Source organism: Alexandromys fortis, unplaced genomic scaffold (assembly GCF_014885135.2).
Source record: "Alexandromys fortis isolate MF-2015 unplaced genomic scaffold, M_Fortis_MF-2015_v1.1 scaffold_197, whole genome shotgun sequence".
NCBI classification, from domain to species: Eukaryota; Metazoa; Chordata; class Mammalia; order Rodentia; family Cricetidae; genus Alexandromys; species Alexandromys fortis.
In genome coordinates, this window is record NW_026068072.1 from 204,144 (window position 1) to 229,139 (window position 24,996).

Consider the following 24,996-nt stretch of genomic DNA (forward strand, 5'->3'; position numbering starts at 1 on the left):
AAGAAAACACTTGCACACAGCTAAGAAAGCTAAGAGGCACCTATCGCTCAGCGGGCAAAGGTGCCCTGCAGCCGAGACTGATGGCCCAAGTTCCTTCTCTGGGATCCACATGGTAGAAGGAGAGAACCAACTCCCCCAGACGTCCTGTGAAGCTCACATCATATATGCTGTGGTACACATGCACCCCCTCACTCCAAATAAGTAAATGCCACTTAAAAGAAAAAAGTTAACAGAACAGTGACTGGGTTGGGGTGTAAACTTTACCCAAGCCCATCAGGCTCCCAGCATTAGAGAATTAAGAACGGGTTAGGGCGATTCACAGTTCCGGCTCTTCTCTGGGGAACTTGGCTGTAAAGGCTGGATGTGCTGGGAAGTGCTTCCCATTTACTGGCCAAGAGTACACAAATGAAAATGGGAGGCTAGACATCACCTCCGCAGGAAGGGGGTTTCCCTTTGCTTAACCAACACCCTAGTTTTCTCTTAAACTTTTAGAATTTGGCTTTCTGAAGTTATGCCACCACAACATCCTTGTCTCAGGATTGTGTGTGTGTGTGTGTGTGTGTGTGTGTGTGCAGCTCTCATTAATTTCTTATAGAAGGCTCTTGAAGGGCTACTTAAGAAAGCCAACTGACTGTCCAAAAAGAGAGGTGTGCCCAGCATAGTGATGCATGTGTTTAATCCCAGCACTTGAGAGATAGAGGTAAGAGGATCTCTAAGTTTGAGGCCACCCTGGTCTATACATTGAGTTCCAGGATAGCTGGGGCTACATAGTAGCACCCTATCTTAGGGACAGAATAGGTCAAACTATTTCCTTATTCTTCCATTACTCTTCCGCCTCCAAGGCTCTGCACAGGGCTACGAAGTGAGACTGTCTTGAGGGGCAGGTTATAGACTGAATTTTCCTTATTCTCCCACCAAGGCTTTGCAATGGTTCTTGTCCCTGCATAGAGCAGAAGGCAAGGAAATCTACCGTGAGTAAAACCAAGATTTTAATATTGGGCAAAGACAGCTCGTAAGAAAGGAATGCTAACATATGTTCTAAGAGACATGGCTGAGACATACAATCATTAACAATACCTTCTGGTGCCACTAGAAATGACTTAGGGACTGAAGCGTCAAACACAGCAATGCAACCCACTTCTAAGGGTTAATACAGGTCTTTAAAAAAATCCTCTACATTGAATCCTAATTCTTTCTTGTCAAACAGACAACTGGAAGACTGGTGCCGTGGCCCAGTGTATAAAGTACTTGCCTGCCAGGCCAGAAGCCCTGAATTCCATCCCAGCACTACATGAACTAGGCATGGTGCACGCCTGTGATCCCAGCCTTGGGAGGTGGAGGCGGGAGGATCAGAAGCTCCGTCATCCTGGATTGACCAGTCTAAGCTATACGAGCACTGCTTTGGGGAAAAATGACTTGGCTCCGCTTACAGTAACTCAGATGAGAAAATGGCAGAGCCATGTGACCTCTACATACCCCTAAACAGACATCGATTTTTAAAACAACATATGTAACTACTTTACACTTCATGGGAAGTTTCATCACGGGTACATGAGAAATGAGTATCTTCACGAGATTTCTCTCAAGGTTCAGGCAGCTGCTCTAAAGAGTGCTCAGACAACGGTTTACAGCCAGCTTTCCCTCTCTCCATACAGCCATGTTTCTTAAGAACGGGCCTTAAATAAGGCTGTGAAGCTGACTTAACTGGTTAATAGCTAAGTAGCTGTTCCAGGAAAGTCAATTCTTGCTTAAGCTGAGATTCCAGAACAATGAAGGGGGAGCGTCCACTGCCTTTGTCTATTGCTGCCCTGGGCAGATCACAGGTGTCCCTTCACTAGCAGAGATCACCTAATGAACAGCAGCCACCATCCCAAACTGCCTGGTTGTAAAGAAAGATCTCAGAACCATAGCACTCTCTCTCACACTGAGATTCACAAGACAGATAATGTCCCCAAAGCCAGTAACTACAAGTAAATTAAGGAAACGGATTCAAAGCCATACTAGTGGCTACAGGTGACAAGAGTGGGGAGATGTCGACCCAGACCCTGGCAATGCCTACACGGCCACTGTGCCCATCACTATTCCCGTGAGATGGCCTCAGCACAGGGCTCTGCTGTTAGGAACACAGGGCACTGGGCAAATTGTGTTTGGCATCCATTATCCTTAGGCTTGAGTGTTAAAGTGGCATTGAAAAAGATAAGCATTGTGCCCCAGAAACAACACTTGTAAGAAACAGACCTTGCACTGCAACAAGACAAGATAGGCAGAGATCAGCACTATCTGGCGACAAAACACCATATTCACTGTTCTTAAGACTTAAGGAAGATCACAAAGGCTGTGGAGCTGTCTCCAGCCATCATGGCAGTGTTTGGCTCAGAGTGTGGTGTGGCCAGTCTTATGGCTACCTCAAGAATTTTGTGTAGCAGCTCAGGAACACCTTCGAGGGCCATGGATGTGTTGTGGTAGTCTCGGTGCTGCAGGACTGTGTACACCATCTCGGGGTCACCCGTGCTCACTGCTTCATGTAAAACTAGAAAACAAAAGGGCAAAGCTCAATCACTAAGTATCCGCACGTTCTCTGACAAATCCCAGTGCCAGCATGAAAAGCCAAGTGCGCAGCTCAGCATGTGCTTCAGAGAGCGGAGGACTGAAGCTGGGGTTGATGAGGAACAGCCATGGCTTCCGATCGCTAACTCATCATTTCATCAAGGAAAACGTAGTACATTTACTGGCCTCCTCAGGTACTCACACCGCCATGACTACACGTAGCTCTGGCAGGTGGGACTTACTTCCACATACAGGTGTTCTTGCTTGGTCCCCACAAAACTATCGTTACTAACAGTAAGAGGGTATCCAAACAGCGAACACCAAGATTTGACCGCAAGAGGCTACTTCTGGCATTCATGTCTTTGATTTCACCTACACTGCTGGCCTCAATAGAGTTCCAACCACACCAGGGTAAAACTGACCTTGCTGACAGATGCTGGAATGGCCATTTCTGGAAGACAAGTCACCCTCCACTGAGGGGTCAGGACTGTGAGGCCAGCATTCTGGCTTCATCTTGTCAACCCTGCCTATTGCCCTGAGATGGACAGAGCTGTCTGAGAGAAAAATTATCACTGAGACTCATCATTTCCCAGAAACACGGAGATGAATGCATGGCTAATATGGATACTTGCCTGTCCATCCCTGGCCATTTTCTTTGGTCACATCTGCTTTATGTCGCAGCAAGACTCGAGCAGATTCCAAATGTCCCAAAGAAACCGCAAGATGCAATAACGTCCGACCCCGTGGGTCCAGGGCCTCTGCATTCTGTGAAGCAAATACTGAGGTTCATATACTGGATATAAAGAGCAGGAAAATGTACTTTTGACCTTTATGAAGTGCAGAAACACAGAACACACTATGGACACACTTTAGCAACTGTGAGCACTGTCAAACATGAATATGCGTGTGAGCACTGGTCAAACACGAATGTGGGATTAGAAACAAAGATTTCAGATGGCCACCAGTTAATTGGGTTTCGTTATTGTTTGAGACAGGTTTTCACAAAGCCAAGACTGGCCTTGAGCTCCTCCTTATCTCCCTGCCTCTGCCCTCCATGTGCTAGGATTTCAGGAGTCTGCCACCACAGTGCCCAAGGTCTTTTTTGTTGTAGCTAATTTTTTAAAGAATGAGTTCCCTTTTTCTATAAAGTTATGGGCCTAATAAAGAAACACTATTCAGACAGACACTGGTGTCACAATCCCTTAATCCCAGCACTTGGGAGGCAGAGGCAGGTGGATCTCTGTGAATTCGAGGCCAGCCTGGTCTAGAAAGCAAGTTCCAGGACAGGCTCCAAAGCTACACAGAGAAACACTGTCTTGAAAAACAAACAAACAAAAAAAAACAAGACTCTAGGCCTCCAACATAAAGCACAAGCCTTCACCACCATTCAGGTGAAGTCTACAAGCCAGGGGCTTTCCTGGAGAACAGCTGCCCTATGGAACAGATGGCGGCGACTTCTCAAGCACTGCCAGCATTCGTGTTCAGAACAGGAAGTACAAGCCTGGAACCAAAACTGAAAGCACAGAGGTAATTTGGGTCAGATTGAGATTACATTCCCCAGCTGGACTTGCTACAAAGTCCCTCTCTCGTGTTGTGTGCTGAGCTCCAAAGGCCCAGAAGGAGCACACAGCAGAAGCTGTGGGTCTCACTGACGGGAGTGGGAGCTGTCAGGACATCTGTGGACTGACAAGTGGAGAAGTGGGAGAAGACACACACCACACTCTGGGCCTGCAGTCTTCATTCCCATTTTGCTATCAGAGCCCTGCTTTGGAGCTCCAGAGCCAAGCGGCAGAGTCTGATGTGAGCACCAAAGCCCCAGCACTGCCTGCATGGCACAACTCTCTCTTCCAAGCACACACTGAACTGCTGTGAACTCGTGGAGCAAGGGTCTGACTAAAAGCTGAAGGTTCCTTGGCAAAGGTGCTTTGTCTTGAGATGGTTTAGGTAAATTTTCATCCAGACGAACACATCACAGGCTGCTAAGAAACGGAAGTAAAACGGGACCAGGGTTAACGGCCACGTCCTGACAGTTATGCACCCCGTTCTTACAATTATATCTCAGCTATTGCGCAATGAGGATGAGAACTGTCACTGAGGAGAAGAAGTGGGAAGCAGTGTGCTTGCTGATCCCAGGTGCTAAAATAGGATATCCCCCCTTTTTTCATGGGGGATAGAAACCTTGTGAGAGCCTGAAGTTAAGTACCATATGAACCCCATAAATACACTATGCTTTTCCTACATTCATACAATGAGGTGAAGAATTTTCACCCAGTAGGGTGGCCCATGCCTTTAACCACAGCACCCTGGAGACAGGGGCATGTGAATCTCTCTGTGTTCAAGACCAGCCTGGTCTACATGGCAATTTCCAGGCCAGCAGGGCTGCATAGTGAGACCCTGTCTAAAAACTGAATTAAGCCTTTTCATCTTTGCACTGAAAGGAGTAACTTTAGCTTCCCCTTTGACATAGCCCAGTTTCCAACATCATCTTGTACTTTGGGGTCGCTCAGTAAAAGCAGAGGTGTTTGAGCACAGAGATGGTGATGTCTCCCTGCAGAACTGATGCATACGCACAGGGGCTGCTCAGTGGCTGCCGGACAGCAGCACGGTGTGGGCTCCATCTCACCACAGGACTGAGTGGCCACTGACATTTCATCACCCACTCAGAGCAACACGCAATGGCAAGGACGAGTTCTCTGGAATTTCCCACTTAGCTTCAGACTGGCTGGTCATGGGTGACACTTTAGTTTCACTTCTCTTGCTGTGATAAAATACCCTGACAAGAAAGCAAGTAGGAGGGGTAGGGTTCATTGACTCCCAACTCCAGGTCACCATTCAGGCTACAGGAGCTTTGACAACTGGTCACATCATACACACAGTCAAGAGCAGGAAAAACACACACATGCATGCCCACATGCAGTTCTCAGCTTCATTTCTTCCTTTAAAAAGATTTATTTTATTTGAATGAGTGTTTCATCTGCATGTACACCTTTATCCCAGAAGAGGGCATCAGATCCCAACCATGTGGTGCTGGGAATTGACCTCGGGACCTCTGGAAGAGCAGACTGTGCTCCTAAGCACTGAGTCATCTCTCCAGCCCTCCATTACACACACTCTGTAGTACACTTCTAAGTGAGGCAGCTCAGCACACTGCCACATAGGAGGGCCTTCATGACATTACTCTATCTGCATAGGAAGGGAACTACTTACTCCTCCACACCCAGAAACAAAGAAGCACCAACTGAGGGGCAGACAGCACTCAGCCTCCTGGGCAATTAATCTCAGACATGACATAGAAACAAAATCCGGTTCACTATGTTGTTAGCTTTCTTCTGTCCTAAACCACAGAAAGACACATTTGGCATCAGTTTGCGTGGCAGAAGAAAATTCTTCAGGGCTCACCATGCCTCCCTTTCTCGGGGAAATGGGAAAGGCATGAAGAAATTCCCCTACTACATTATGGAGACATTTATGATTTGAAAACCATGGGAGAATAAAGACGAGAGGGGCAATAGGAGCTTTCAAACCAACAAAGCCAAAGGCCACAGAAGGTGTCTACTTCATGGCAGATGCCATGAAAAAAAGACCTGGTTATTAACATCAAACAAGGTGCAGTGGATGCATCTCAGCATGTGGAAGCACTTCCCACAGGAGCTGACCTCCTGAGAGCCATCCCCAGCACCCAGGTCAAGGGAGGTGGGCTGGAGAGATAGCTGTTGCTGCAGAGGGCTCACACAGAGGGCAGCTCACAACCACCGATAGCACAGGTTCCAGGGGATCTGATGCCCTTTTCTGGCCTTTCTGAGCACCTGCACTCACTCATACTGAAAAACACAAACATATAAATAAAATGTAAAGAAATAAAAGCATCTCTACTCACATATTACAGGACCATGGACACAGAAAATCCTAAGGACTACACTACAAAACTCACACTAAATGAATTTCGCATTCACGCACTCATCAGTGTTGCAAGATAAAAGAGCAAGGTATAGCCACAGTGGTGGTGCACACCTTTAACCCCAGCACTTAGGAGGTAAAGGCAGGCAGATATCTGAGTTTGAGGTCAGCATGGTCTACAGAGTCAGTTCCAGAACACAAAGAAACCTTGTCTCAAAAAACCTAAACAAACCAACCAAAATGAAACAAAGAGATCAAACAAAGCTAATTGCATTTCTATACATTTTCAAGCAAGTAAGCACAAAAAGAAAAATCCTTGGGAAAACAATGCCCCTTATAACAGCATCAAAAACAATAAAAAAACATTTGAGGAAAAAATATCAAAGCTCACACTCTAAAGGGTATAAAAAACTGCTGAAAGAATTTTTAAAAGAATTTAAATAAACATTAGCACAGCTGATGTTCATGGTTCAGAAGACTAACTAGAGATAACATTTGACAAACTATGGTAGACTCAATGCAATTCCCAACCAAATCCCAACAGGCTTTTGAAGAAACCGACAAATTGATTCTAAATTATATGGAAATGCACAGAACCAGAGTCATCATTACAAAGGAAAAGCCACGGGCTGGAGAGAAGGCTCTTCCAGATCACCTGGGTGTAATTCCCTGCACCCACATCAAAACTACTCATAACTCCAGTTCCAGGGGGATCCAACACTCTCTCCTGATCTCTGAGGGTAGAAGGCACACACATGGTGCACAGACACACATGCACACATGGCAAACAGACATACATGCAACCAAAACACCCATACACTAAACTAATTTTTTAAAAGAGAAAAGACAAGTTCAAACACATACATTTTACAATTTTGAAATGTACTACACAAAAAAACAGCTATCAGGACAATGTGGTACCACCATGAAGACAAACATCTCATCACTGGGGTAAAATTTAGAACCCTGAAATAAACACTTTTTTAAAAAAAAAAAATTTGTGTTGTTGTTTGTGACAATGTCTCCCCTGGTCTCAACCTGGTATGTAGTTGAAGACGACCTGCCTCCACGTCCTATGTCTGGATTATGGCAGGCACTATCAAAACCATTCACTGAGAAAGGAATACTCCCTTTAGATGAACATGCTTTTCATACCCCAGTCCCAGCACCGAGGGCAGAGGTAGGAGGCTCAGAATTTCAAGGCTACCAAAGGCTACACAGCAGGTTTCAGATGAGCCCAAACTCCATAGAGACTGTCTCAAAAAAGGGGGGAAAAAGTTGGACAGTGGTAGTGCATACCTTTCTCTGTGAGGCCAGCCTGGTCCACAGAGCAAGTTCCAGGACAGCCAGGACTATGGCACAGAGAAACCCTGTCTCAAAAAAAACAAAACAAAAAAAGTGCAATCTCAATGAAAATCAGAAATTCCTCAGAAAGTTACAGAGTAATCATATCATAAATGAACACGATACAGTCTATCCATGCTGAAGAATTGCATTTAGTCATAAAAATGGAGAACTGATGCATGCTGTTACATACATCAATCTGCAAAACATCATGCTGGACACAAGAGGCCTCGTGTTACACAAGTCTACTTATGTGCAATATCTGGACAACAGATCTACGAAGACAGAAAATATATTAGCTACCTGGGACTGAAGGGATTAGGGAGGAGTGAAAAGTAGGTGCTAAGAATATATGGTTCATTTGTTATTTCTTTATTATTTTTAAAAGTAATTTAAATGATTTTTTTTAAGAATTTCAAGTGTTAACAGGTTAAAAACAAAACTCAAGTTTGGATTTTGCCAGAAATAGCACATTGAAGGAGCTGGGTTGAGGCAAACAGACCAGGCCACTACTTGATGACAGACAGTGGCACAGGTGACATGTGGCATTTGTCAAGTGGGAGTGGACATACTAAAACCCATGAGCTAGGACACTTTAGATAGTGTATTAGCTGCTTTTCTGTTGCCGTGAAAGAACTACCATGACCATGGCAACTGAAATGAAAGGGTTTCTTTGGCTCACAGTTCCAGAGGGTTAAGAGTCCACTATAGCAGGTAGCCATGGTGTCGTGGTAGCTGGAGCAGAAAGCTGTAATGCACATCCCAATCATAAGCACAAAGCAGAGAGTGAGCAGATGTGTGTTTGTGTACTTCCTCCAGAAGGCTGCACCACCGAAACCCCCAAACACACCACTAGCTTGGAACCAAGTGCAAAAATACAATTTGTTCAAACCACCAGAAAGATTCATAAGTATGTCAAGAAAGATGTCGGAAAAACCATGTGTGTCCATATGTGGCACACAGGACTAATCTACCATCTATAAGCTGTTTTACTGCTGGGCACGTTGCTCCCTTGTAAAGGAGAACTGTAAAGGCACCCACCTCACAGTCTCCCGGGCAAGGCCTGAGCTGACACGGTGCCTGACAACAGTGAGCACGCAGAGCTGGCTGCTCGGAGCAGCGCCCACACTGTGGAGGATCGGATCAGCCGTCACTCTTCCTCAGAGATTTGCTCGGTGTCATTAGATACACGGAGCTCGGCACTGCCAGCTAACAGTAGCTCAGAAAGGATGGGCTTTCGGAACCCAACAAACTCTGAGCCATTCCCTCAGCCATGAGCTACACAAATTAAAAGCCCCGCCTCTCCTTTGAGTCTGGAATGAAGTCAAGGACTAAGATTCTCACATCTGCTTGCTAATTCCACTTTCCTAGCACAAGAGCCTTCTTCCCCACCTGCCATCAGAGGCAGTTGAGAGGCCGAGTTTTGAGGGTCAGCTGCAGATAGCCTGGGCCCCAATCCCAGTTTCCCCACCAGCTTCTGTGAATTCTTAATGCCTGTGTCACCTAGCATGTGGAAATGCTACCTTAGGCTTCCAACAGAAGGGTACAGCACACCAACTGCCCGGGGCCTCTGGGCCTGGGGCTCCTGCCTCAAGTCAGATAGGAAAAGGTAACTCCTATCTGAGTGGTTTTGTGAGCTTGCACTCCTGATGACCCAGGAGGAGCTCCAGAGTCTGCAGGTGCTTCATCTCAGATGCCTTCAGACTGGCCTCCAGGCAAAGGGTGCTGACTAGAATTTGTGCCCAGTGACCTCACCTGGCCTGCCACTGGCTTCATCAGGCTCCAGGGACTGCTGCTGTCTGGAACATTCTCTCCCCTTCCTGGCTGCTGGGCCTCCGCTGCTAGCTTCAGAAGAGTGTTCTATCTGCCACTCTCCACCCGACTTGACTCCCAGTGCTCCCTATGCTCCATGTACAAACTCCCCTCTGCCTTCATCCCTACAGTGTTCATTCATTCTCCAGCACCAGTGGGAGGCCAGCAGAGCTCCAAAGACCTCCTGGCCAAACGACAACTGATCACAAGTCACCAACCTCAAAGCCTCGCTGCCCGTTAAGGAGCCAAAGAGGCACTGTAAGGATGTCTTCTAATGCCTGGGATACTCACAGTTGCCCATGTTATACCTGTGCTAGCTACCAGTGACACGTGAAGCCGGCGAGAACTTACTGCCTAGGTCTGGATAAACTCAACTTTTTTGTGTGCTGTAATAGGTCCTGGAACAAAATACAATTCTAATGTACAATTCCAGCTGCACCCCCACTCGTGTGACAGACGACCAGAGGAGCAGACAGCAGAAATGCAACGGCAATGACAGCAAGGCAAGCAACACTTCATTGTTCAGCTCATGGGAATTCTTGGTTTTTAATTTTGCAGCCAACCCCCAACTCCAGTAGAAAAACCAGAATATGCATGAAACAGCTAAATCCCCAGGTTCTGGAACTCAGTGGCTACTGCTCGGTAGCATTGCACCCATTCACCGTGCGCCAAAAGTTTGATCCATTACCGTCCTTAGTTTCCTTGAAGGAGAAGCAAGCTTTCCAAATGGTGAGCAAGACAGGAAGGCAGGTTTGAGGCCAGCCTGGGTCAGTTGTTTGTAAGATTTTAATGGCAAGCCTGGTGTGGTGGAACACCCTCCAATCCCAGCACTCAGGAGCCTGAGGCAGGAAGACTGCTGAGGGCAGCAGGAATAGCACAGCAAAACCACGCACAGCAGGGCTAAGAGGCGGCTAGGTGTGTAAAGTGCCTGCTAGGCATGCATCAGGACCTGAAGTCAGATCCCAGTGCCTATGAGAAAGCCAAGCATGGCACACACCTGTCACCCCGCACTAAGGATACAGGAACAGGAGCATCCTGACCAGTCAGTCTAGCAGAAAGTGTGAGTTCCAGGCTCAGTGATTAAAAACCTGTTTCACAAAAGTAAAAGAAATGACTGAGGAAGATATCCCAACATCAGCCTCTGATCTCCCCCACGCACACATACCCTCACGGGAAGGACCACACAAACACATACAACACCAACCAGGGACACACATACACCACACAAACACATACAACACCAACCAGGGACACACATACAACACATAAATGCATATGACACCAACCAGGAACACACAAACACCACACAACCGCATACAGCACAGAGGGGAAAAAAGCAAGAGTACAAAATTTGACTTTTTATTTCTCTTCTAGGTTTGTCTTTCTCTCCAGAGGGAAGGGGGGATGAGGAGAAAGGGGAAAGGGAGGACGGGAAGGAAAGAGCAGGGTTCAGACAGACGACAACTCTCCTCTCAGGCTTCATATTATGACTCAAACACAAGCTAAGCACACAAGTGAGCTGCTCTTCAGATGTCTGGGATGGGACGCACAATGACACCTACCTCAGAGAGCAGGCTGAACTAAATCAAAGATGCCAGGGGCCCAAGAGATGGCTCAGTGGGTAAAGGCAACAGCCACAAACCCGAAGAGCTGACTCTATCTCTGGGACCCACAGAGCGGAAGGAAAGAAGGATCCCTGTGCTCCTGTGTACATGTTTGTATCTCCCTCTTCCCTGAAACACACACAATTTAAATACAAAAAAATTTAAGATTGCATTAAAAAATACTTTAGCGGAAGCTGGGCACAATGGTTCATGTCTTTAATTCCAGCAGTCAGTCAGGAGATGAGTGAGGCAGGAGGACTGCCTAGACCCCACTGTTAAGTTAACCAACCAACAATCAACCAGTCACTTTGGCACAGCACTCGGCCTTCTACGTCTCACTCCCTACCTGCACAGAACATGCCAGACACATGACTTAGTCAGCATTAGTACTGACTATTATACCCACTGCCTCCTGATCAAAAAGGAAGTTAGTTATATCATACTCAACAGGGAATCTGGATTAGCACGAAGCAACACGTATTTCCTGCCAAGTTACTTAAGGATATTTTAGTGATATCAATTATCTTGACCCCAACCAGTTCTACAGTTTGTAGGGACTCAAACAAAATGCAAGTCTGAAGAGTTTCACAGCGGTGGCAGCAGAACACGGGCTACATAGCCGCTCTCTTCCCGCCTCTTCAATAGCAAATTTCAAGGCTGAAGTGAGGCAGTCAAGATGTACATGCCAAGGTCTCCGCCCCAGAGGCAAATGCTACATTGTGAAATGGCCCATTGTAGCAAGAATAACATCAACCCAGAGAATCCAAAGTATGAGCATCCTTTCTCAGCCTTGAAGTCAAGGGCAGTAAAGACCTCAAGTTTTCTCTCACAAAATCTATTGCAAGATTTTAATTCCCATGCACTGCCAAGCCTGTGATCCCAGGTTGGGGTGTGAGGTGGGTGTGAGGGGACTGGGTGGGGGGTTGTCACTGATAGGGTTTGAGGCCAGCCTGGGCTGCACAGACGACTTGCAGGCTACCTAGAGTTTACACAATGACATCCTGTCTCAAAACAAAAATAAAATATTTTAATTGCAAATGTCCTTAAGGCCTGTCATGGTCAAAGACAGAACTTTCAGAGGATACCTCTGTCCCAGTTTGCAGGAAATGCTGACTTTGCCACTGCTGAGATCATGAGCTAAGGTCGCTCTGACATCAGCAGACAGCTCGTCCTCGTCACTGAGTAGAAGCCTGTGGGTTGATGATGGAGAACCTCTCCATCACACGGGATCTTGATTCTGTGACTCTATGTGCATGCTCAACACTGCACAAGCTGAGAACTATCGTCTACTGCGAAACCAGCACCGAGGACTGAGCCCAGAGTCATACCAGGCCAGACAAGCATCCCAGCACTGAGAGCCATATACCAACTCCTTCTCTCTCTCTCTCTCTCTCTCTCTCTCTCTCTCTCTGTGTGTGTGTGTGTGTGTGTGTGTGTATTTTTTTAACTTCTTATTCTGAGACAGAGTCTAACTTGCCTGTACTGGCCTTGAACTTGTAATCTTCTGCCTCAGCTTGGTTACGTGTGTGCCACTATGTCCAGTCAAAACTGGTTACTTGCTGAAATGTCCAGGATAAGACTTGGGGAGAGACCTACAAGAGTCCAGAGAGGTCTCTGGGCTGGTCTACTAGAGGATTCTATCAGCAGGTACACTGAGAGGGCGGGCTGGCAGTGAATCATTCTCTCTGGGGGCCTGTGTCATTATCTCTTTAACTCTTCAACACTCATTCTGTCGTCTAATTAAGAACAATGACTCTCACAAAACCTTGTTCTGTCTGGATACCACCCCCAACGCTGAGGATGAAACCAGGGCCTCCCACACAATAGACGAGTGTTGTAATGCTGGGCTTTCTTGTTTATTTTCAGATACTCTCATCAAATTGCCCAGGCTAGCCTCCGACTTTAGTCTTCCTGTTTCAACCACCTGGGCAGCCGGGGTTACTGGTGTTCACCACCACACCTGCCATGGAATTCTTTTTTAAATGACAAAAGTAACTTCTAACTCTCTTGGGGTGTCCAGACAACTTAAAACACACACAGCAAGCTACACACCAACGCTTAGCACAACTGTTCAGACAGCAGGCTATGGAGTGGACCCAATGTTTGCCAACCAAAAGAACCAAAAGTCTTGACAATTACAGAATGTGAAATCATTCAAAAGCAGGTCTTTAACAGATTGACAAAAGATGAACGAAGCCAACGGTGACAATCAAACCCGATTTCAGGAGTAATTACAAATCCTTATCTTGTTTGCTATTTGTTAGTTTGGAACTCAAGGGCACCAATACCTACAAAAATTGTTGCAATACCATAAATGCCATAGTCTTGAGCCAGCTGATGGCTCAGCATTCAGGAGGCTACCCCCCAAGTTGGAGGCCAACCTGGGCTACAGAGTGCATTCCAGGCTAAACAGAGCAACACAATGAAACCCTGTCTCAAAAAAAGAAAGAAAAGGGGCTGGAGAGATGGCTCAGAGGTTAAGAGCATTGCCTGCTCTTCCAAAGGTCCTGAGTTCAATTCCCAGTAAACACATGGTGGCTCACAACCATCTGTAATGGGGTCTGGCGTCCTCTTCTGGCCGGCAGGCATACACACAGACAGGATATTGTATAAGAAAGAAAGAAAGAAAGAAAGAAAGAAAGAAAGAAAGAAAGAAAGAAAGAAAGAAAGAAAGAAAGGAAGGAAGGAAGGAAGGAAGGAAGGAAAAGGAATGAAAAAAGAACAACAAAATAAGAATATACATAGCCGGGTGGTAGTGGCGCACGCCTTTAATCCCAGCACTTGGGAGCAGAGACAGGTGGATCTCTGTGAGTTCAAGGCCAGCTCTGGTCTACAAGAGCTAGTTCCAGGACAGGCTCCAAAGCTACTGAGAAACCCTGTCTCAAAAAAACAAGAAAAACAAACAAACAAAAAAAGAATATACATATACAGCAAAAATTCTCAACCAAGCACTACTGACGTTTGGAGTTATCTAACTCTCCCTTGTGGGTAGGACACTATAGGACACAGCGGGGTCCCTGGTCTCCACCCAACTAGATGAGAACAGCACCCACCTCGCAAGTATAACAACCAAAAATGTCTCTTTGCACTGCCAAATGTTCCCTACCATCTCCAATGGAGAACCACTGAGTTTGTGAAATGACAATATATTTTTAAAAAAATAAAAAACAAAAACTAGACGGCCAAAGCACTACAGACAGGGAGGGGCTCTAAGGGGTCTGAACACCAGAGATTCTCAAACTTTACGTCAGCCATTCTGGGGAGCTCGTTAAATTCTGATTCCTAGGCCCATCCCCAGGACCATCAATCTAGACAAGGACTGGGTTTTCCCTCATCACTGCCAACATCCTCACCCTATGGGAAAGGTAGCGTGGGACCCAGAACACAACGGCTTTGCCCAAGGTCACAAGGGAGTTAGGACCGGGCCTCCGCAGCCAACCAAGCTCTTCCTCGGCACAAGGGTGGATGAAGTAAAGGGTGTGTGTGTGTGTGTGTGTGTGTGTGTGTGTGTGTTTTCTCTTCCGCCTTCGAGGCCATAAAGCTTAAAGGTGCATTCTGGGGCCAGTCAGCCCGAGATAAAAGATCCCGTCTTGGTACTCATTAGCCCGGTGGCCTTGCGCAAGGCAAGTAGACTAAGTAGGCTCTGGGGTCTCAGTTTCCTTCCCTGTCATATACGCATCATTCCTAGCGATATCGGAAAGAGGACACTAAACCAAAAGCCCTCGACATAAGGCCGGGTCTACAGGACTCGCTTGCTGCGGGTCCAAGCGGGACCCACAAAGCTGAAGGGCTGAGCGGGGCTCGGGAAAGAGGCGAACCGACCCCGACTCCGCGCCGCGCACCTCACCTGGCCCCGCAGCTCCTTCTCCAGCTGCCGGTAGTCGTTGTTCCAGACCAAAAGGTGCAGCGGGAAGCGGCTGCTGGCGTCGCGGGCTGAGGACATGGCGAGGAGGCCGCGGCCCGGGCCTGACCGCCCGCCTGCCACCAGCCTCGACCCTACAGGGTCTCGGGGACCCGCCCGACTGGCCGAAGAGCGAGAGGAGGAGAGCGAGCGGGCGAGTGCGGGGCGCGGCGGGCGGGCGGCGCGGGCCTCCGAGGCCGGAGCGGGCGGCGCTGGAGGCCCGGGGTCGCGGGCCGGGCTGGGGACCGGCTCGGGGACCCGCTCGGCCGCGCCCACCCCGCGCCCCGCGCGCTCGCGCCCGCGCTGACAGTTCGCGAACCGACTGCCGCCGGCCGAACCGCTCCGAACAGGGAAGTGAGCGGGGCGTTCCACCGAGTGCCACGGAGGGGGACGGGGCCCCGCGACCGACCCGAGCCCCGCTCCATGTCCTCCCGCCGCACCCCCACGCCGAGACACACGAAGAACACAGTTCTGTGGTACCGCAGAAACCCTCCGAAAGCTAGAGATCCCCACGTGAAAAGTTTAGGGTGCGCACTCCCTAGCTCTGCCCCCCTGCTCCAGCCCTGTCCAGTGGTTCGTCCCACAACTGGGCTCCTTCCATTGGCTCAGAAGCCCGGGGGTGCGAGCCTGGACCAAACCATCTGGCTGGTGCCGTCCACGATTGGTCCGAAGCCATTTTGGATGTGGGCAACACGAAATCGTTTTCACATAACTGAACCCTGGAGAAGTGACACCAGATACCCTCATAACGGGGTAGCTGTGTCTCTAGGCTTCTACACTTTGGAATATTTGATCTGGGTGGTTCTTTGCTGCTGTGGAGGTTATGCTTTGTAGAGGTGGGCGAGCGCTGCCTATTCAATGCCATCAGCACTTTTCCCCCATATTGTCCCCAGACAGTTGTCCCCTGGAGGAGAAAAATCGCCCAGTTGAAAACCACTATTTTATCTGAATTCCCAACTCGTCTACAATTCAAAGTACTTTCCGTGAACGTTCGTCCTGCCTTAGTCTCATTAAGCTAGTCGTTCAGATTTAGGGTTGCGGCCCAAAGGACTAATAGAACATTCAGGCTGGTCTACAATATGCACAAGTAAAATCCGTCCTCTGGATTGCGACTGCAGGCACTATATCTTCTTGACACATGAAGAGCCAAGTGTTATGTCTGCCTAGATATTTACAACTGCCACGAAGTCGTCCAATGCAAGCATTCCCTCTGCCTTCTTGGTTCCGACATACATTCAGCTTTTCAGATGATTGCAACGGCCGGTCAAGAATTCTGACCAACCTAGTCCATTCTCTTCAGGTGTGATGTCCTTGAAGAATGAGTGAAGGATTAATAACTTTAAGATGGTACCTAAAAGCGTCAATGGAGGAGTGTGTGGTAACCATCAAACTTCTCATGTGAGAAATGGACGACATGACCCTTGCTTCTGGGAATGGCTAAATGAACTTAACTATATTATTATCTCCAGGAGATTTTATGTTTAGAGTTTTTATCACAAGGTTTTACTTCTTACACTGGTACTAATCAGTACTGGATCCAGGAATCACTTTAGCAAGGGAGAGCCCAACTGCGAGAGTATTTAGAGATAGGTAAAGGATGCTCGGGCCGACCTCTGCCCTCATTCAAGATGGCGATAAGGAAGCGTGCCCTTTCCGGTCACATGACCCGCCAGGCTCAGCAGGACGTCTCCCCGCGCGTGCGTAGTGCGCCGGGGCTGCTAGGCGCTGAGGGGAGAGGCGCCGTCAGCGCCGCCCGGGGACCCGTTAGAGCGGAAGCGCAGCCGCCGCCTCTGTAGTCGCGGGGTTCCCGGCAGGTGAAGCGGGAACCATGTCGAAGCGGCTCCGGAGTAGCGACGTGTGCGCCGACTGCAGCGGCCCGGGTGAGTGACGCCGGCGGGGCCCGCTCGCCTCGCCCTCGGGGCCGGGACCCCTGGCGGGGCGGTCCCCGCGGGCGGGGGGGTGACTGCGGCCCAGCCACTCCGACCCCCAGGCCGCTCGGGCGCGAGACGACCCCGAGCCTGTCAGCCGCGCCACCCGGGGGTCCCTCCCTCCCGTGGCCCGGCCGAGGGCAGAGGCGACGAGCCCGGGAGCGGACGGGACGGGACTGCAGCCCGGAAAGCCAGTGACAGGAGTCAGACGCGGGCCGCCCGAGGCTGCAGGTGTTTCCCCTTCCCGGTCCCCCGGCCTGTGAGTGTGCGCGACCGCTCGGCTGCGCTGCCCGAGGGGCCCCGAGTGGACGATTGCCCTGCGCCCGGCAGACACTCTTGGGGGACAGCCCTAGCTCGGGGTCTGAAGTTTGAGGATCTAAGTTTCCACCAGATTTCGCCTCTACATGACCTTGGACTTGATGGCTTTACTTGCTCAAACCTGATTTCCTCGTTTTTCCGACGGAAACTATCACTAGTACAGCGCGCAGTGGTCAGTGGATATTCCCTAGGGATCGTCTCTTTTGTATGATGGTACTCAGTTCAAAACCCTTGTAGTTCCTTCAGCTACAGTTTGGCTTCACAGTCGTACCACACACAGTCGCTGGCGGTGTAAACTCGGGGACATCGAACGACCAAACTGTTCTTACTGCAAATAGTATTTGGATTTGAAGATTGGACCTGACTTAGTAATTGGAACCCAATTGTCAGGTCTCAATTCAGATTTGTGTGTTTGTGTGTGTGTGTGTGTGTGTGTGTGTGTGTGTGCGCGTGCTTGTTTTGGTTCTTGGACTTGATTAACTTCAAGTTTGAAGTCACTTACATATTTGATGACTTTCCTGGTACAGTAGTGTTTAAGTGATTTTAATTAAGTCATTGAACTCCAGCCGTTTGCAGCTGTTTTTATCTTCATCTTGTCATTTAGAAGCAGAGGCTGGTTATAAATGGTGCTGCGGTAACCCTTACTTATTTCATGGTCCTGAGTACTACAGGTTAACCGTTCAGATGGAAGATAAGGACAGGCAGGGAAAGTTTTAAAAGAAGTGCTTTATACTGTTAGCCAGGTTTATACAAACTATCATTTTCTCAGCAAATGCCGTTTGTTCCGCTTCCTTCTTTTCTTGCCCGTTTTCCGTTGATTCATGTGTGTCTAACTTAAAGCTTCCTCTTGGGATGTGCGTTCTTTGCTTCTGCCGTGGAAGGTGCACAGCAAAGCAGATTGCCTCTCCTTGCCGCCTGAACGCTGCCTTGTCCGTTTGTAGCATCTCAGGGCCTTTTCTGTCGTTTGATGTTATTGTCTTGAATGCCACACTCTAACAAGACTTGAGTCACTTCCTTCCTTGAAGGCTGAATGAGCAGCTAGGAGTTTGTGCTCCCTTTGTGCACAGCGTAGGTGGAGGGTTACCTGAAGGATTAGGGCTCCTTTGAAATCTTAATGCCAAGGCCGGCTCAGAAGGTGCTCAAATACTTAACTCTTCTGGACAAAATTTGCTTAAGATGGGTGGGAGCACAGATACTTTTGAAGTCCATTTGTGGTGCTCGTGAGCCTTATTAAAAACCCTGCCTTCCAGATAAACTGGAAGGGCTTCACCCAACCTCATTCATAGAAACTTAACTTTCAGTTTGTTATTGTTGTTGTTGTCAGTATCCTTTCCTTGGGATTCTGATCCATGGTGTTTAAGTGGTTATTTGAGACCATTGCTTAATGCCTGTTAAGCCATTGTTCTCCTTTTCCTGACTGATTTGCCCAGGAGTACTTTGAGCCTCTGATAATGAAAAGCGAAGCCACACGTCTAGTCTTAATACTACCAGATCAATGCAGACCGTGACGTTGCAGTGCGTCTGCGCAGAGCCTTCATGCTTCCCACCGCTCCTTAGAATGGCATAGTAGCACCTATGGTTAAGCCTCCTGGATTCCCTTCTGTTTTGCTTTAGAGAAGACACTTCACTATGATTATGTCTTGTTTACCTTTGTGGCGCTGGGGCCAAAGCCAGGACCTCCCAGTTCCTAGGAGAGTCACATGCCCAGTCCTGATTTGTTTGTTTTTAATGAATCTAGTTCATTTAAAATGCATCATTCCTGTGCCCCCATGACAGACACTTTACTTATTCTTATTTTTTACATTGTCTCTCTCTTCTCCCACTGTGAAGACACTCAGAGAAGTAATTTACCTCACATTATTGCGCAAGAAGTGGCAGCAGAGTTGGGATTCAAACCATGGACTGTTCGTCCCCATAACCAACCCTCTAACCACTGTGTTCTGTGGCTCCCAGGATTTGTCTTTGATACCCCATAACTTTTCATTATAAGATTCGAAAGGGTTAGAATAAACTGTTAAAAATGGTAAACATGACATATATGCATTTCGGAGATTTTTGTGGATGTTGAAGAATTTTAAAATGTAACCCTTAGGCCATGCAGCTGGAGTAAGTAGCACCTATTGTCACCCCACCCCACTGTGAGTCTGATGGGATGAGAAAGGCCTATCTTTATTTGGGATTTCTAAGGCTCAAATTACTTGCCCAGATCCATCCTGCTCACCTAGTGTAAATTATTCCACTTCTGAAAAGTTGTCTGATGAAGTTCTGTGGATTCCAAAGGAAAAAAAGTATTGTACTCAATGAGAAATCTTATTCATTTTGGTTTACCTCTTTATATCTGTGAGGCACCTTCCTTCAAGTCAGCTGCAAGACTGGATCCAGCAGGTTTTCTAAAGCAACTGGTATTGGCATAGAGCATTGCCTTAGCAGAGTGGGCACCCCTCCTGCCCTCGGAGAAGAGCTGAGTGCTTCTGCAGGTCTCTTCTAACTTTCTGTTAGCATGTGGGACTTGACTTCCTGCACTGGGCAACAGTCACCTCACTGTTTACCTTAGATACTGTTACTTGGATAATGCACTGTCAAGATCATGTAGTCTTATTTACAAAGATGGACTCAAAATGATTCATCAAGCTGAAGATGGAACTCTGATAGAGCACTAGCTCAGCATGGACGAGGCCCCAGGTTCAGCCCGACAAGGAAACAGTGGCATGATCTACCCAGCTCCTTCATTCTGCTTCCTTAACTAACATTGCACAGAGCACATGTGGTAAGCCCACGTTCAGGCTAGAGACTGGCCCACACAGGAAGGCAGATGCATGTGTAAGGCTCTTAATTCAGTCAACCTGATCTGTCTCGGTGGGGAGCATCCTCAGCTGGTCCCTCCGCTTCAGATGTTGAGGAGCATGTAAAACAACAAAAACATTTGTTTTTTTCCCCTTAAAAACCAAACATCAGCCATCTTTTACTATCCAACCAATTAGCGTCTTTGCCACTGAGGTGTTGTTCTTTTTCCAGATCCTTCCTGGGCATCAGTAAATAGGGGAACTTTTATATGTGATGAGTGTTGCAGTGTTCATCGGAGTCTAGGGCGCCATATCTCCCAAGTAAGGCATCTTAAACACACACCATGGCCTCCAACACTGCTTCAGGTAAATGATAAGAAAATTTTTCATAATTAGAAATTTGTGTTTTAGGGATTGTTATTTTAGCAACTAAAAGATGTAATATATACCTTAAATCCTATAAGAATATTTGGATCATAATTGGATAAAATGTTGTGCTCTTCATTTCTGTGTATAGTATACAATATTGTCTTGTATTGACGTCATTATCTAGTCTTTCCTTGCTCACCTTACATAATCTTGCTTCCCCAGAAGCAGTTATACATAGACAGATATATCAACAAAATGTATCAATAAATGTCTAAATTTCTTATTAAGTTTTCACTGCTTACTTTCTAGATTGTCACCAGAAATTGTTTTGTTTTGTTTGAGACAAGAGTCTCACTATGTAGCCATGGCTGGTCTTGAACCCACGGATCTCCACTTGCCTCTGTTTCCTAAATGCTAAAATTAAAGATATGCACCACCATGCCTAACATCAGAAATTATTTTATTGTTTAATTTTTAGTTAAGTATTTATTTTATTTATTGATTTATTTGGTTTTTCAGGACAGGGTTTCTCCGTATAACTTTGGAGCCTGTCCTGGAACTTGCTCTGTAGACCAGGCTGGCCTCAGACTCACAGAGATCTGCCTGTCTCTATCTCCAGTGCTGGGATTAAAGGCGTGTGCCACCATCCAGCTCAGAAATTATTTTATAATTAATTATTTTTAATGCATTGGTGTTTTGCCTGCATGTATGTTTGTATGAGGGTGTCAGAATCCCCTAGAACTGGAGTTACAGACAGTTGTGAACTGCATGTGAGTGCTGGAAATTGAACCTGGTTACTTTGGAAGAGCAACCAGTGCTTTTTACCACTGAGCCATTTATCCAGCCCCCAGAAATTTTTATTTTTTAACCTTTTATTAAATTTACTTATTTTATAAGTATCTTTCCTGCATGTATGTATGTGCCCACAGAGGCCAGAAGAGGGCACAGGATGTCCTAAAACTGGAGTTACAGATGTTTGTGAATATGTAGGTTCTGGGACTCAAACCTAGGTCTGCAAGAACCACAAGTGCTTGTTTCGAACACTGAGCCACCCCTCTAGGCCGTAGCAGTTATCTTTAAAAGGTTTCTCTTTCCTGTAGACTGTGATGAATGATCCTAAAAGCCACTGCTGAGAAGCTTTTCATTAACTTGCAATCCCTGAGTACCTGCTCACATTTGTAGACCATTTTTTCCTGCTTTGATAGAAGTGTAGACTCGGTTTCCTCAGAAATCGCTTCAGCATCTGAGGTATTTTTAAAGCCCTCACTGCCAGGCAGAGACTAAGTGAGCATGTTTTGATTGCATGCCTAACGCTTGTCGGAGGCGGTCTTTGTCTTATTTGAGATCCAATGTCATGTTCCTTGTACTTTTATTTGAGGTACACATTCTTCAGTTCTTCTGAAACTTGGGGCATGCATTGTAGGTAGAGTTTTCCGCTGGGACATTTGCACAGTGTACAGAAGTAGGCTTTCCCTGATATTTGTCTTAATCCACATCTCACTAAATCTGCAACAGCTGCACACCGTGCTCCTTAAGCTTGTATGAACCAAGGTACCAAAGCAAGTGTTTTGGGTTACTGGTAAGAGATGCCCATGAGCTGCACAAGCAGACAGACCTTCCTGGGAGTCCTGTTTGGTAATGAAGTTGAGATGTTCGTTAAGACATTCTACTTAAGCTAGGCAGTGGTGATGCATGCCTTTAATCCCAGCACTCAGGAGGTGAGTTTCAAGACAGCCAGGGCTACACAGAGAAACCCTGTCTCCAAAAAAACAAAACAACCAAACAAAAAAGTTGTACTTAGAAATTCCCAAGGGGCCATTCTCACGTGAAAGGAGTGTGCTACTCCCAGGTCTGTTTTTGTTTACAGTTTTAGAGTTTACACGGTACAGAGGTGAGGAGAAACTAGGGCTGACACTAAGGCATCAGATTTTGAAGGGTGGGACATGACTCACAATGGAACATGAGAGAAAGAAAGAACATTCAAACATTTGTTTATTGTGTTATTTAAGTATGCATAAGAAAACTAACATGATTAATAAAAATTTTAAATAGGTGTATTTAATGAGAGATATCAAGTGAATAGTGTGTACGTGGGTAAATATTATTTGTTCAGGCAGGCAAATGCCATCCTAAAGAGTCAGTCACTTCTCCTTCAGTTTGTAATGTAAGTACGTACAGACTATCCTACAAGCAGAGTGGAATCCTACCTCCCTCAAGTTCCTCAGTCTCACTCCACAATCAGAGACAGCAATGAGCGCTACATAGACGTGGTAGTGTTTTTAACAGAGCATTATTTTTCCATTTTTTCCACTGATTCTTTTGGAATATTTGAGGAAATAAAATAAATATCTCATACTGCTTGGTTTCAGATGGTTGAGACTTTGTATAACAATGGTGCTAATTCTATATGGGAGCATTCTTTGCTGGACCCCGCGTCTATTATGAGTGGAAGACGGAAAGCTAATCCACAGGATAAAGTGCAGTGAGTGCAATGTTTCTGACTATTTCTATTTCTTCACAACAAGTGGCCCTGCTGGAAGAATGTGGCTATTATGATCAGCCTTGCGCCTGGGGCATTTGCTGTTAGAAAGGCAGAGTGAGGTACGGGGCCATTGCTTGCCTAGTTACCCAACTGAACAAAATGATTTCTCCAGTCGGAGACCAGGGCTTGGTGACTAGTTGTGATCAGAACTAGTGGCATTCAGACCAGAAATCTGGCTCCCTGCAGCAGTGTTCTGCCCAGTGCCTCACCTATTAACACAGGACTAACTGCTGCTTCCTCCTGAGGCTCCGTCCGTTGTGAAGGAAGTTAGAAAGGGAAGAAAGACGCTACAAAAAGTGGCGTTCTGTAACATGTTTTCAGATAAGGTCTTCAGCACTGCTGAAATGTATTCTCAAGTGGGGGGTTTGGTCACTTCCTCTTCTTACAGTACAAAGAGTGAGAAATGTGTCTGAACTGCAAGTGAACTGTTTTCTTTTTTGTTTTCAAACCAGCCCCAATAAAGCAGAATTCATCAGAGCCAAATATCAGATGTTAGCGTTTGTCCACCGATTGCCCTGCCGTGACGATGACAGTGTGACTGCCAAAGATCTTAGTAAGGTAGGTGCACTCTTTCCGAAAGTCCCTGGGGAGCCCACTGAGACAGTGGCTGCCTTACTTGTGGTAGTACCAGGAGGGAGAGACCAGTCTCTTTATACAGTTAAAGTTCCGGCGGCTTTCTAATGCAGTCTTCTTTTTTCTCTGAAGCGGTTAGTCCTCCTCCTAGACATTCTAGACAAAGGAAAGTAAATGTCTCAGAAGCAGCAGTTTTCCTCTTTTTGTAAGGTTTTTAATTAAGTAATTAATTTGTGTTTTTCAGTACAGTTTTCACATATATAATTTGTAAGTTCCCTATTTGGAAATAAAAGCCATTTCAAAGGAGTGAATAACCATTTCTAAAAGGGCCTAGGATGTTTTCAGGATGCTTGTTTCTAAAAGATTAGAATGGCAAGGAGAGGAGGTAGAGCTTGAGAAGTGAGTAGAGCTCCTGCGTGCAGGGCTGTTGGCTGGCGAACGGGCACTTTCCCTGGGCCTTGGCGGTTCTGAGATGCTGTAGAAATGTTCATCTTGAGTTTCAGAGCAGTGCTTTGAGCTAGATGCTCACTCAACAACATTGTGCAATCCACAGTACTAATTTTTACATAGACATAGATATAATTTTCCTACTCATTAATAAGTTTTAAACAGTTTCTCTCCTTTTTTACCAAATAAAAAATATAGCCAAGTCTGGTGGCATGTACCTTTACTCCCTGGCTTTTGGGAGGCAGAGGCTGGGAGATAGCTGGGAATTCAAGGCTGACCTGGTCTATAGTGAGTTCGAGGCCAGCCAGAACTACATAGTAAGACCTTGTATGAAAGTGTGTGATGACGACGACTACCCATATCAGATGATTCACAACCACCTGTAGCTCTAACTCCAGGGTATCTGACACCCTCTTCTGGCATCTCTGGGTACCTGTACTCAATGTGCATACACACACACACACACATACACACACACACAAACATACATATGTATGTACATACATACAATTAAAGAATTAAAAAAAAACTGACTACATTGGTTTCTCTGTTACTGTGGTGCCTGTTACTACATTTGGAACAGTTCTAGATTAAACTTGAAAGAAAGCGGCTTGTTCTCTACTTGTTTAAAAGCCTTTCTGTCATAATAAGGAATTAACATAGTACAGTGTCAGTATTTCCCACCAAGAACAGCTTGTGGGAGCATTGTATGGAGAGGTGGGCAACTCACATTGACAGTGGGTGGTGTAAGGCAGCTGGGATCAGCAGCTAATAATCACTAGTGTAGCCGTGTCTGAGTTTTGAAGCATTTTCTGTATCACTGATTCCTCACAATAACCCCATTGGCAGATGGCACCAAGATACTCAGGTTCTGCTGCCCAGAGTTCTCCTCAGATCACACAGTTGGAAGGCAGTAGGCCTTGAAATCCAT

At 46.7% G+C, this 24,996-nt stretch overlaps 2 protein-coding genes across 20 annotated transcripts in view; one reads left to right on the plus strand and one right to left on the minus strand.

Annotated features, from left to right (window-relative positions):
* Ankrd13a (ankyrin repeat domain 13A) overlaps positions 1–15,399 on the minus strand; it is a 32,082-nt gene extending 16,683 nt beyond the window's left edge. Inside the window, exons 1-3 of one of the 2 annotated variants that reach the window (XM_050121171.1) lie at positions 15,052–15,399; positions 3,180–3,312; positions 2,406–2,530 (exon numbers count right to left, since the gene is read on the minus strand). In XM_050121171.1, coding sequence (XP_049977128.1) covers positions 2,406–2,530; positions 3,180–3,312; positions 15,052–15,147 — 354 coding nt within the window. In that variant the 5' untranslated portion in view covers positions 15,148–15,399. The remainder of the gene's footprint in view (positions 1–2,405; positions 2,531–3,179; positions 3,313–15,051) is intronic. The other variant, XM_050121172.1, reaches the window with a different exon arrangement.
* Positions 15,400–16,796: 1,397 nt separating this feature from the next.
* Positions 16,797–24,996, plus strand: part of Git2 (GIT ArfGAP 2) — a 45,128-nt gene continuing 36,928 nt past the window's right edge. For 6 of the 18 annotated variants that reach the window (XR_007588552.1, XR_007588554.1, XR_007588551.1 and 3 more), the window contains exons 1-4: positions 16,798–16,985; positions 20,367–20,500; positions 22,873–22,985; positions 23,498–23,603. Coding sequence is in view for 13 of the 18 variants with exons in the window: in XM_050121165.1 (XP_049977122.1) it covers positions 16,934–16,985; positions 20,367–20,500; positions 22,873–22,985; positions 23,498–23,603 (405 nt within the window). In the remaining 5 variants the exon portion in view is untranslated. Of the gene's footprint in view, positions 16,986–20,366; positions 20,501–22,872; positions 22,986–23,497; positions 23,604–24,996 lie in introns of all 18 variants that reach the window. The other 12 variants (XM_050121158.1, XM_050121160.1, XM_050121159.1 and 9 more) reach the window with 4 other exon arrangements.